At 41.4% G+C, this 14,155-nt stretch overlaps 1 protein-coding gene across 1 annotated transcript; it reads left to right on the top strand.

Moving 5' to 3' along the window:
• The first annotated feature begins 10,570 nt into the window (after positions 1–10,570).
• On the top strand, positions 10,571–11,765 carry LOC120417773 (p21-activated protein kinase-interacting protein 1-like). The gene is made up of 2 exons (XM_039579931.1): positions 10,571–10,786; positions 10,848–11,765. Exons 1-2 carry the CDS (start codon positions 10,721–10,723, stop codon positions 11,763–11,765), a joined length of 984 nt encoding a protein of 327 aa, XP_039435865.1. The 5' UTR covers positions 10,571–10,720.
• The last annotated feature ends 2,390 nt before the right edge of the window (positions 11,766–14,155 follow it).

Here is a 14,155-nt window from a genome sequence, read left to right on the forward strand (position 1 = left end):
TTTGGTCCTGCCAAGGGCGATATCTGAGCGGTTTATCTTCCCGAAGCCCGAAGAGAGAGATCTCACGTTTTGTTTACCGTTTCACATCAATTTGACTGATTAATTCCGACGTCCATCCCTTCCGGAAAAGGGCCCTCTTCCTCTAAAAGTCCCTGCGCCCCATTCGTCATTTCTCATAACTGGATCCCGATAGCTCGATAGGGTTGTAATTTGACTAATGGTAATCAATTTGTTATTCCGAGCCACCACCAACGACCTCCCCCGGTATTGTTGCTGTGTTGCTGGTCAAAACAGACTAATGATGGTCAATCTCCAGCCATACAAATGTGCAGTGCAGGTTGCATACACGCTCCGGGGGATTATCGCGTGCAGTCTACATTTAGGGGTAAAATGCAAATCCCTTCCGGCTATTTGAGTACGCTTCGATGCGGGGGTTGGAAAATGCAAATGCGTTTTCCGGTGCAAATTGATGTGAGTAAAAGAGGGTTCTTCGGCAGCCCTATTAGCCTATTAGCTGACGGTGGGACGGTTGGCTTGCACTGACCACTCAATTAGTGTGCGATATGCGATGACCTTTTAATTGAGCGTGACAGGTTGTATTTATATATTCTCCCACGCCGACATTTGGGGAGAAGCATTAGTTGAAGGGAAGATTCTTCATATGATTAAGTTTGTTCATCAAATGTATTTGTGAAGATTTTTCTTCATTAAACCTGCATTTTTTCAATATTACATCACCGCCATTTTTATTTATTTATTTATTTATTTAATCTGGTAGCGTAAGGTTTGCACCTTTTTAATTGCTACCTCCGGTATCATCTGTGTTTGCTAACTAATATTACACTTATTAACTAAACGGTTTTCCTTGGTTGATGTCGTTCTTCTCGGTGTTCTCTTGAGTTGCGAGTAGTGAGTTGAGTTGTCCATGCGTAGTCCATGCTTCATCCGAGGGGATGGGGGTTTGCCCCTTATGCGACCTCATCCAGGGGACTCGAGTGCCCGGGGGGTTGTCCCTATTCCACTCTTCTTGTAACTTGTGGTTAGGGGGGCCCCGGGTCACTCGGATACCTCCGTGGATTCTTCAGCTGGCGTGTCGTGTTTTCCAGGCACCCCGGAGGAGCCGGAGGGTTGTCCCTATGCCACTCTTCCTATAGCTTGTGGTTAGGGGGGCTCCGGGACCTCCGGGCGCGACAGTGGTTACACGCCGCGCGCTGCTCTTACGCTGCTCTCGCTTCCCGGCGTTTGTTTGGTTTACTCCCTGTTCCAGAACTCTAAACAGTTTCTTTTGAATGTTGCTTGCGATATCCCGTGTTTGAGTTCCGTTGGCACCATGTTCCAGTTGACCACACCTCGAACGAACAGGGAACTGGAGTAGGTCAAAGTTCTGTTGGCGGGAATGATCAAATTCAACAGGCGGCGGCCTCTGAACTGCTGCAGCTTCTGGTAGAGTTCTGGTGGGGAGCGCGTGGTGAGGAGTTTGTGCAGGAATAGACACGAGCGGTGTGCGTACAGGTTGTCCAGAGGGCAACCAACCAGGTTCCGTTATAGGTGACTGACATGATCATATCGGGTGAGGCCGTAAACGTAACGAACACAGCAATTTAGCGCAACACGCAACCGATCCAATGCACCAGCACTAGGGTTGCGTGTAGCAGCTCTCCGAAAAGAAAATGAGACAGAATCAGCGACTTGAACAGCTTAAGACGCGTACTGACTGGAGCAGCGGATGTGCAGCTTCGGAGTGTGCGTAGGCTGCCATAGATTTTTCCACACTGTTGCTGGATGAGTCCGTCCCATTGCAGGTCCGCTTGGAAGATGAAACCCAGATTTTTCGCACTGTCTACCCATTCAATGGCTTGGCCGCTCATGGTGATACGAGGAAGCAGATCGAGTTGCGCTTTGTTTCTACGACGACCCTGCACAAACAGCGCTTTGCTCTTCGCTTGGTTGACAAATAGCTGGTTCCGTTGCGACCAAACAGCAATCCTATCGAGATCCTCGTTGACCATCCTGATGAGTTCTCGGGAGCATGGGCCCAGTCGACCAATGTACAGTTGCACATCATCCGCGTAGAGTTGAATCGAGCAATATCTGAGCACAGGTGGTAGATCGTTAACGTGACAACAGAAAAGCAGAGGCCCTACAATCGAGCCTTGAGGTACCCCGGAATCTACGATGCTGCTTACTGACTGTAGATCTCCACAGAAAACGGTTTGGCGTCGGTTTTCTAAATACGATCTGATGAGGTTTACCGCGGATGGACCAAAATTGAATTGCGTTTCGAGCTTCGTACACAGCTTGTTATGGGGTATGGTGTCGAAGGCCTTGGAAAAATCGAGCAGCAACAGCACCGCAGATCCTCTCCTGTCTGTCGTGCGTGCCAAGTCGTCGAACACACGGGAAGTTGCGGTTTGTATGCTTTGGCCTTTCCGGAAACCCGCCTGGTGCTCCGTGAGTAGGTTGTTCTCGGTGATAAAAGACGACATTTGCTGTTCTAGAAGCTTTTCAAACACCTTCGAGAGGGCACACCAGATGCTTATGGGCCGTAGATTCGTCAAAGCGCTCAGATGGGGTTTCTTTCTCAGTGGTATGATTTTAGCGTGTTTCCAGCAGGTAGGAAAGATTGAGGTTGCGATAATGCTGTTGAATAGGTGAGTAATTTGCTGCAAGACCAGGGGGAGGACGATTTTTATAAACTTGATCGGCAGTCCATCTAGACCAGTGGCGTTGGTTTTCACATCACACACAGCGTTGACGATCTGCCAGCCTTCCACTGGTTGGAAAGTAAGGCTGTACGGAGAATCTGCTGCTGAACTTCTCAGTCCGCTGCCCTGCTCGTTTTGGATAAAACTCGACAAGAAAGCACGATTAACCTCGTCAGGGTCGAACTCGCACACGCTGGAAGACTTTTCCTTGCCGACGCCAACAGATTTCAAACGTTTCCATAACACGTTGGATGGAACACGGCTGTCCAGAAAACGGTTGAAATATTGCACTTTTGCATTCGCTATCATCGTGTTTGTCCTGTTCCTGAGTGAGTTATACCGCTGCCTAGCCACTAATTTAGATTCTGCAGGTGCTCTTCGCCAATCACTATACGCCAGATCACGTTCTAACATCGACTTTCTGATCTCGTAGCTGAACCAGGGGTTGGACTCATTGCGGCATCTGATAACACGAAGTGGAATGCAAACGTCGTGAATTTGCTTCATCCGGGAGTTGAAAAAATCAGCCAGCTCATTTGGGTCGTTGACCTCGTAGAAGTTGTGCCAAGGAACGTACGAAACCGCATCAACCAGGCTGGTAGAGTCGAAATTCACGTAATCACGATAGGTGTTGACGCGAGGGACGGGATTTGCATCAAAGTCAAGCGAGGCAAAGATGAGATCGTGCTGTGAAAGGGCAGGACAGCCAACTTGGTTGAAACGCAACACTCTGTCACTACAGCTGGTGATGAACAGGTCAAGCTGAGAGCTGCCACGGTTGTGGAAAAATGTAGGTTCCTCGCCGACAGATACGAGCGCAAATGTGTCAAGGACGGATTGAAACTGGGATTGCAGGTTGCTCGGTTTGCTCATGTCAGTATTGAAATCTCCAATCAGCAGAACGTTGTTGTAGGTTGAGGCATACTCCACCAACTTTTCCTCGAGAAAATCAGAGCAATTATTACCAGGAGGGTTGTAAACTGCTACAAGAAGGACCGTCTCACCGCCAAAACGCAGCTCTACCACCAGACTCTCAGTTTTGTTGCCGGATTCCGCCGATAGTTGGGTACAGAAGACTTTTCTGCAGCTGAGGTGACTTCTGTAGTAGATGACGATTCCACCACCGCGTTGATACATTCTATCGTTGCGACAGACGGCAAACCCGGGGATTGCAATGCAACGGTCTGAGATCTGTCCAGTCAACCAAGACTCGGTGAAGCAAGCAACGGTTACCTTGGAATTGTGCAGCAAATCCTTCACCTCGTCTAGTTTAGCAAATTTCCTCGCACAGAGGCTCTGTGTGTTACCATGGCAGATATTGAGCTTGCCCGAGTGAAGAGCACAGTTCATAACAACTCCCGGGATGTTCGCCGAGGTGTGGTTGGTTAAGGGTGGCATCGGGGAGCAATTCAATTAACTGATACTACTACTACCGTTCAAAAATTTGTTAAACGAGGCACAATTTAGAATACAATCAAAAATACAATCTTCTAGCACAAAACAATAAAAGTTCTCAAAAAAAAACATTTAAACAAATTAAGACGTGGACGGAGGCACAATGTACTTAACTAAGAGTATTGTTGAAGTTGGTTTTCCGAGTGGACAGCAGTTCCGGGTTGTTGATCTGCTGTGCGTTTCACGTGGACGATTCCCTTCTTTGAATAGACCGACGACAGTTTCCCAGACTTCTTGAGCTCCAACGCAGCTTTCTTGATCTTTCTGGCAGGGACGGCAAGATTTTCGTTGACGTAAAACCGGCGAGTTGAGTTCATGCCTAGATGTTGAAGCTTGAGGTCACGTTTCCGAAGATAGCAGCTGTAGAAGTCGTCCCGGTTGTTTCGAAGCGCGAACTGCAGTAGGATCAGGCCGTCACCCTGGGTTCCAGTCTTCAGTCGCCTAACGTCGACCAGGGGGGCTGGATTTTCAGGAAGACCGACTTGTTTCCACATATCCTTGAAATACGCCGCAACATTTTCCCCGGGAATGTGTGGGACACCGCTTACGATGAGCTCGTTCCGATTCTCAATTCCGCCGATTTCCTGGGAGATGCCATCGATTCTGGATTCCAGTTCACACATTGCATCGTCGGTGAACTTGAACTTATCAGCACACTCCGCCTTGAACGAGTTGAAGTCACGCGAAACAGAACTGAGCTGCTCGTTAAGTTCTGCTTTCACAGTGTCGATTTTGTTGCTGATGGTGTCGATCCGATCGAAAGTCTTGGTGAACTGCATGTTGATCTCCTTCATAACTGCCTCCAGCGTCAGCGGCCCGGGGGATGCTCCCAGGGAAACCGAACCAGCACTACTGCTGCGATACCGTTTGTTTTGATTTGAGTTGTTGCTGCTGCCGCTAGGCGTGGCAGGGTTATTTGGTGGTGTACGCTTTGTTGACATGCTGATACTCTTGCACTGCGTTGTGGTGTTGGTGTGATCGAAACTTATCGTTTTTAGAACAAACCGCGCCAGCTTTGTGACGACGTCAGATCCGATCAAAACAAACCAAAAATTCCGGTGGCTGGTGCGGATGAAGTGCGGCACGGCAGAGCTGGATAACACCAACAGAGGTACGGCGAACATTCCGGATTTCACTCAGAGGGTTTTCACTGCTGAACGGGGTGGTTTCACTCCACGATCGTAATTTGTTTACGCAGCTTTTACTCGCAACACATATTGACGTAAGTGTTGCCAAACTTTTTAACCGCCATCTTGGATTTAAAAATTCTAAATCATTTTAGCGTAGCTCAGGGGTCATACCTAAGCTCGACAATCAATAATTAGGCAACGAAAAAAAAGTTTTTTTTGTGATTCGATTATCTGAAGTGAAATTTTTCCGAGGCCTTCGGATTAGAGAGCCTGGATCTTATTAGAGAACGGACATCTCAAACCAAAAGTACCAATCGAAGCACGATAACTGTCAAACGGAGGTACCAAACGAGCATAAGACAAAGGATTTTGCTCGATTGGTACCTCCGTTTGACAGTTCTCGTGCTTCGATTGGTACTTTTGGTTTGAGATGTCCGTTCTCTAATAAGATCCAGGCTCTCTACTTCGGATAATCGAGTCTGGACTGTATTGGGTTTTTTATATATCCATTTTCAACAGTAATTTGCGAAAGCTATGAGAAAAAATCAAAGCCATCTTGGATCTTTTTGGCACATTCTGAAATGCCTTAAAATACCTTGCAAATGGAACAAAGAGGATTGGATTTCATCAAGTCGAAAATCGGGCTATTTTAAGATTTGTTGTTTCATTTGAAGCTTAAACTTCAATGTCCATTCTTCCAAATTCTACAAAACTCTTCTACAACTTCTACAAACTTTGTCGTCATTTTACAAAAAAACATGGCTTTTTTAATGCCGTAGCTAATGTTGCTGCCTTTACAAAATAAAGATGTCACCCCTGTTTTTAACAGAAACTTTATTCAGATCTTCAAAACTTCATGCAAACCAAAGAAAATAGGCCAATGTGAGTATGTAAACAGAGAATGTTTCCTACTCACAACTAAAACATCCATTAAACATTAATTAAAAACTAACACTGGCCCATTTGTCACGTTACATTGTTTTGCTTGACCTTAATCCTGAAATATACAGTTACCTAATTAACTCAATAAGGTCCTAAAGTCCTATGTACATTTTTGTGTACAACGATACAAAACACGCATAAAACCCATTTCTGATCACTTTTTGTTATTTTAATGCAAAAAATAGGTTGTAAAAACCAGGGCTGTGGAGTCGGAGTCGGAGTCGGAGCCGGAGTCGGTGGAGTTGGGTCTTTTTGGGGACCTGGAGTCGGAGTCGGAGTCGGAGTCGTCAAAACTCGAACAGCTGGAGTCGGAGTCGGAGCCGGAGTCGGCTAAATTTTATGAGCTGGAGTCGGAGTCGGAGTCGGAGTCGAAGATTTCTGATAACCCGGAGTCGGAGTCGGAGCCGGAGTTATCATAAATTCAACAAAAAATATGTTTTTTTAATGTTCAGTATTTCCTATATAACAGCTTAATTTACAAAACAACTTATATTTATAATTGATTTATCAGATGCCATTATGTATTTGAAGCTTTTCATTGTGATTGAAAAGCTCTAATTGTGTTATTACACTATAATCACTAAATGATAACCTCTTACCCAAGTATGTAGTATCATAATTTAAAAAAAATATAAAAAATATTGGTTATGTAGTCAGACTATATTTATGTTCCCTTTCAATTCAAATTTGACCAAATTTCATCCAGTTTTTTCTGAAAAAAGTACACACAAAGTCATCTTTCACCCCGATAGCGAATGTCTTAGAGGTTTTAAGGTAAATCATTTTTTAGGAAAAAAATACGAGGTACATAAAAAGAATATAAAGAGTAATCACTGTTTTTGCAGATCGAAAAAGAGTTTTTAACAGTTTAACTTTTGTAACAAATAATCAACGATAATAACAATCTCTTACTTGGAACTCAATATGCGCATTTTGTTTATAACTGAGTACAAGAAAATCAAAGTGTTGCATTTAAAATAATTTAAACTAACAAAAAATGTCAAAAGAAGTTTCAACAAATGTGAAATAATCATTGATTGTTGCTGTTGATGTTGATTTTAGGTAAACTATTTTGATATCGTTGCAAATTATCGTTAAACAAATCTCAAGAATTCAATACAAAAATAAAAAACACAGAATCAAAATATTATCAACTGGTACGAATTTTCTCATACTGTATGTCTTACGCCAATATGACGGAAGGTGAAATATTTGTGACCTAGAAAATATTTTACCTGAGGATATTTGTTTTTTATTATATTTTAAGTTTTTTTCATATATTTTGATGGAGCCGCAAGATCATCCATAAAGCTTCGTTTTAGGTGAAGATTCACGAAGTGTCGTGCGCCTCCTTTTTAAAGTATATAACATTTTTAAATTAAAATAAATTTAAAATTTCCAGGTTAAAATATTTTCCGTGTCACAGATATTTGAAAAGGATATCTTAAGCGTCCTTTCCACGAATAAATTGTTAAGATACATTGATATGCAATAATAATCTCCTTCAGCCATGGCGTGATGTCCATGTACGTCTAAAAAAAAAATCAAAAAAAAAGTTTCGTTTAATATTTTCATTTAGAAAACAAGGTGCCTGTCACTGTGCTTCTTACAAATGTCAGCCTGAAAGTTAGCAAATTGAATTTTAATGTTCAATAGATCATTAAGGCCAGATTTCTTTTAGTTATTCATTCAAAAATAACAATTTAATACCCTAAAGTGGGGTGACTTTGATAGCCCGGGGTGACTTTGATAGGTTTTTCAAATGCCCGTCAAATTAATATTTAAACATTTTTGAGAATGTTGAGTATGTAAGCATTAAGGGAAAACTTATTATCAAACATATATGCAAAAATGTGACTGTTACATTGGATGTATCAAAAATAGTGGCCAAATCAAATTTCTATCAATGTCACCCCGGGCTATCAAAGTTACCCCAGTTTACGGTATTTAAATTTATTAGCTTTGAAAAAATATTTTCAAATTTGATGTTAAGCAAGTAAATCCAAATTTACTTACAAAACTGTTCTTCTCAAAATGCCTCTAAAACTGAAGATATTTTTTGATTTCTGTTTCCATAACGTATTAAACTTGTAACCTAGAAACTTTTTTCCGTTTATTTACTTTACTTTTACTTAACTTATTTTTCTTGAGAAAAACATGACGCTTAGAGAGTATTTAAATAATCCTATTTATCAATGTCTTAAATATAATTAACTAACTGATAGTTAACTAACTTTTGAAACATTTAAAAACATGTGGAGTCGGAGTCGGAGCCAACCATTTGTTGAAAGCTGGAGTCGGAGTCGGAGTTGGAGTCGGCTAGAGTTGGTAGGCCGGAGTCGGAGTCGGAGTCGGAGTCAACCATTTGTTCAAAGCCGGAGCCGGAGTCGGAGTCGGAGTCAGCTAATCTGAAAAAGCCGGAGTCGGAGTCGGAGTCGTTTGAAATATGACCCGACTCCGCAGCCCTGGTAAAAACAACCTTTTTTGATGGATCAACTATGGTCCCCTTGGACTGAACTGTAAAGTAGGAACTTTTCTGCCTAGAAGGACCGCGAGGTCCGTCTATAAATTAACATTAAACTCTTTGTGGTCGTACAAAGGATAATTTTAATCAGAAAACTAAGCTTTATCATAATACTTCGCGGCCCATTTTGACAAAAAAGGTCCTACCTGACAGTTCGTTCCAAGAGGACCCTAGTTGATCCATCGAAAAAATGTTGTCTCGTCAATTGATTTATTTGCATTAAAATGAAAGTTAACAGTGTTTTTTGCCGTTGTACATAAAAAAATTACAGAGGGCATTAGGATCCTATTTGATTTTAAAAGAAATTGAATACGTTAAGCTCGATGTAAATTTTTATGTAAACTGATAAAAAAACACTATTATGAACCATTTCTGATCATTATTTTTTTTATGCTAAAAAATAAATTTACAGGACAACATTTTTTGATGGTTCAACTTTGGTTCCCTTGGAACAAGCTGTCAAGTAGGATGCATTTTATATATATTTTTTTAATTAAAATTTATTGGATAAAAAAACCATTCTAAATCCTTTGTAGTCGTAAAAAGGGTCATTATACCTAGACAAATAAGCTTTATTGTTGAGAACAATGATATAACACATTTAAACTTAATTGAAGGACGCAAAGACGTATCGAGAAATTCAAACTGATAAAATGTACGTAGAACATTTAGTTTAACCACGACTAAGTGACGTGCCATATGGAACAAATTTCTCGATAATTTATGATCGTATTCTTCTTTGCTGTCTTTGAACTTTTCTCTTCTTGAGCGAATGTCAAAATTCGAGTTTGACATTTAACCACCACAGCTGTTTCCGTGCTACGAAGAATTCTAGATAAAATTTTTAAAACAACCTATGCTGGCTGACATATCGGGCGGTCAGTAAGAAAATCCAGCTAGATGTCGCCAGACAAAAAAAATGCTAGAAAGAGATAGCAAATATAATGCAAACAAACCCCAAGCTGCCATGTAAAACACAAGGCTCTAACTGAAGGAGGGGGGCACTTGAATGAGATTTTTTTTTGAAAACGGCATTTGTGAATAACCCCCGGACAAATCTAGAACAGAGTTATGTCCAATGGGGCATGCAATTATAAAAAAATATATATATTGCGGGTATTCCCGAGAAAGACACGTGGCACTTTCGACAAATGCGTGCTGTCAAATCCCACACTGTGCGTTTTGTTTTTGTTGTACTTCTTCTTTGAATAGCCTGGCATTGTTGCCAGGTATGTTTTATATTGCACCAAAAGTGCAGAAAACCGCTGGCAACAATGTCTATGGCATATTCTGAAATGCCGCGCGGTGTGTAACTTTGAAAGAAACGGACAATATAACTTAGCGTACCTTCTTAACAAAAATGGCTTTATCGTTGTTAACAATAATACCAGCAATTTATTCTTGATTTTATGACCAAATTTTGTAAAAAGTACATTTTTTATACAATAAACACGCTTTTTACACCGCCACCACTAAAACACAGCATTAAAAGTGACACAAAAGTTATGTATTATTTCATTACAAACCTCCCAGTCACGACGTTCTGGCAGGATTCTAGCAGAGTTCTTACAGAGCTGGATATTCTTACAGCATTCTAGCAGAAATGTTCTACCGTTCTAGCAGGATTCTGACAGAACCAGCTCTGCTAGAATATTTCGTGACTGGGCAACTACGCCCTTTTAAAAATGTAACGCTAGATTTTTTGACAGCTGCAAAATCCGCCCTACCTTATACAATTCAAAAACCTTGCACGTACACACTCTGAGTCCTTTCTTCCTCCGTTTTTGGCGCGAAACCTTGACACGAGCGTGAAAAATTCGTAGTGCGCAGATCCTCTTTCGTTTTCGGCTCGAAACCCTGACACGCGTGTGGAAAATTCGCTGTACGTCGTTTTCGGCTCGAAACATTGACACGTGTGTGGAAAATTCGCGGTGCGCAGATTGTACGGAACAATCCGATTCGCGATGGAGATCCTGGTTGGCACCGGGACGGGAGTAGTGGAGACCCTGCTGGCGGAACCGGTTCCGGTGGTAAGTGAAAGAAAACAACGTGATGTGTGGTTCGATTATCATTTGGGACTTTGGTTTCAAGGGCTCGCAGTGCTTCTGCTTCACGCAGAGGACAAAGGCAGACGGACACGCCGGCAAGGTGCAGGCCATCTGCCAGCGGGGCAGACTGTTTGCTACGGGTGGATCCGACGGCTGGATCACCGTCGCAGCCCTCGAAGCCGATGAGTACGAACGTGCCTGGAAGCAGGATTTGCCGGCGGAAGATCCGGTGACCTGTATGGATATCTCACAGGGTGGCAAATTCTGCTTCGTGGGCACGCAGGCAGGACACATTTACATCATCCATCTGCAGAGCATGCGGCTGGTCAAGGTGCTGGAAAAGGCCCACAGGGGACCCGTTCTGGCGCTGCGAGTCCATCCGGAGCGTTTTACAGTGTTCTCTGTGGGCGTGGACCGAAACCTCAGCGCTTGGAATCCAGCGCCAGACCGAATTCTCCACATGGAGCACGACGAGTCACCAACCCGAATGATCGAGTTCAGCCCCAACGGCGTCAATCTAGCTCTCGTGTCCACCACCGCCACCAACGTGATTAACAGCGATTCCGGCCGACGCCTCCACCGGAACAACTTCGAGTCGCGAACGGTCGCGGTCGGCTGGCTCTCCGAGGCCAGGTTATGCGTCGGAACCGAGGATGGCTGTTTGTCGTTTATCGACACAACAGCCAACTCGGTTACCGAGATTCCGGCCGTATACCCGGCCAAATTGACGGCGATGGCCATCGATCGGAGCCGGCAATTCATGGCCACCGCGGACAGTTCGTGGGAGATCATGCTGTGGCGAATTGAGGGTGGCGATAGATTTATTTGGCCCCTCTGTTTCGCGACGGTCGATTCAGCGCCCCTCTGCGTCACGCTGGCCACCGACGAGGAGCTCGGGCTTCACCGGACGATGCGGCAGGAGTTGGAGAAGGAGGGTTTTGTTTTTTCGGACTGGGATTAGTGAGTGGTGGAGTGGTCGGGAGTCGGAAATAAAGTTGAATTTGAACTAGAAAAATGGCTGATATTGTTTGAAAGAAATGTTTATTTCATAAGGTAAATGTCATCCTGGTTTGCATTGGTAAGTGTGAGGAGTCTGGGCAGGAAATTCTGATCTACAACAAGAGAACTAAAACATACACATATACAGGGTGGCCTCTCAAGTCGGGAAATCAAGAAAGTCGGGAATTCACCAAAATCGGGAAAAAGTCGGGATTTTGTGATTTTTTTTATCAAAAAGTCGGGGAAAGTCAGAAATCCCTAGCACACTTGTTTGAACATGATTTTCTAACTCTTGAAAAAAATTGCAATATTTTGTACAGTTTTCAAATTAAGTTCGCTAAATTCTCGCTTATTTTTTTAAAAGGTCCTATGTACATAAAACCCATGGCACATTGATTTTTACGAAAAAAATTGAATGAGCAATTCCAGCTCAAATCAGGATTTTTTCTGGTACTTTTGTACCCGACTCTTTCCGCTTTCAATGAAACTTTGTAGACATGTTATCCTAGGCCTATATAAGTCATTTTTGTGTATATGGAGCCAATAGTACTCGAGAATATCATTTGAGAAGGGCGTAAGGTATTTAAATATTTTAGTATTTTGCAATTTAAAAATTACTGTATCTCAAAGCCGTTGCATCGTATCAAAAAGTGGTCAAAGACAAACCTGTAGAAAATTGGACGGGTTTTCTGATAAAAATACCCTGAAACAAAAATACACGCCACTTTTACGTCATTTTTCAATTTTTAAGTTTAAAAGTTAAATTTGAAGGTGATGTCACGATTTTTTTTCGCTCAAAATTTTTGAGGAAATACCCTAAGATGTTACCAAAAGACTGACGAAAAATGCAGGATGGTATGTCTCTCCTAAAAAAATACAAAAATCATTTACTAAAACTGTTTTTTTGAAAAGTGGTCTAAACGTCAAAATTTTTTAAAAACCGGTAGTGGGAATCGATTCCCCAAATAATTTTACATAAAAGTCTCCATATTGCCCATTGTTCTATGTCCAATCCTTGGGAAGATACAGCGGTTTTAAAAAAAAAATGTTGAAAAAACGGGATTTTTGGTGGTTTTTGGCATTTTCTATATGACAGACTTGGTTTTTCAGTTTCGTAAATATTTTTAACGGAAAGCTCGTTCAATTTCCCATAAGTTTGCCTTTGACAGCTTTTTGATTTATATCGTTTTTTATATTTACGTAATCAAATTTACTACCCTGGTTTCTACCACACTGAAAAAAATATTCTATTTTCAGTTATAAGCAATGTAATTAAGCTTATATCTGTAAGCCCTTACATCCAATTGAAATGTTGTCAAAGGCAAACTTATGGGAAATTGGACGAGCTTTCCGTTAAAAATATTTACGAAACTGAAAAACCAAGTCTGTCATATAGAAATTGTCAAAAACCACCAAAAATCCCGGGCAGCGAATGACCGAAAGGTTAAAGCTGCCGGAAATAAAGTAATTAACAACAACAACACCAAAAATCCCGTTTTTTCAACATTTTTATTTTTAAAAACGCTGTATCTTCCCAAGGATTGGACATAGGACAATGGTCAATACGGAGACTTTTATATAAAATTGTCTGGAGAATCGATTCCCACTACCGGTTTTCAAAAATTTTGATGTTTAGACCACTTTTCAAAAAAACAGTTTTAGTAAATGATTTTTGTATTTTTTTAAGAGAGACATACCATCCTGCATTTTTCGTCAGTCTTTTGGTTATATTTTAGGCTATTTCCTCAAAAATTTTGAACGAAAAAAAATCGTGACATCACCTTCAAATTTAAGTTTTAGACCTAAATATCAAAAAATCTCATAGATGTGGCGTGTATTTTTGTTTCAGTGTATTTTTTTCAGAAAGCCCGTTCAATTTCCTACAAGTTTGTCTTTGACCACTTTTTGATACGACGCAACGGCTTCGAGATACAGTAATTATTAAATTACAGAATACAAAAATATTTAAATACCTTACGCCCTTCTCAAATGTTATTCTCGAGTACTATTTGCTCCATATGCACAAAAATGGCTTATATAGGCCTAGGATAACATGTCTACAAAGTTTCATTGAAATCGGAGAGGGTCGGGTACAAAAGTATCAGAAAAATTCCTGATTTGAGCTGGAATTGCTCGAATTCTTCTTAAGTAACTCACTTTAAATTAAAATAAACAAATTCTTTTCACTAATTCCATCGAAGCGAGAATGAAAAAGGTTATTTTAGACAGTAAAAATCCTATTTAATTTTGGATGCATATTAGACAGATTTTAATAATAATTTTTATAAATAAGATTTTTATTATTTTAATTTAACAAACAAGAGGTAAGATTTAACTTCAAACATCAACGAA

Source organism: Culex pipiens, chromosome 1 (assembly GCF_016801865.2).
Source record: "Culex pipiens pallens isolate TS chromosome 1, TS_CPP_V2, whole genome shotgun sequence".
Classification (NCBI taxonomy): Eukaryota; Metazoa; Arthropoda; class Insecta; order Diptera; family Culicidae; genus Culex; species Culex pipiens.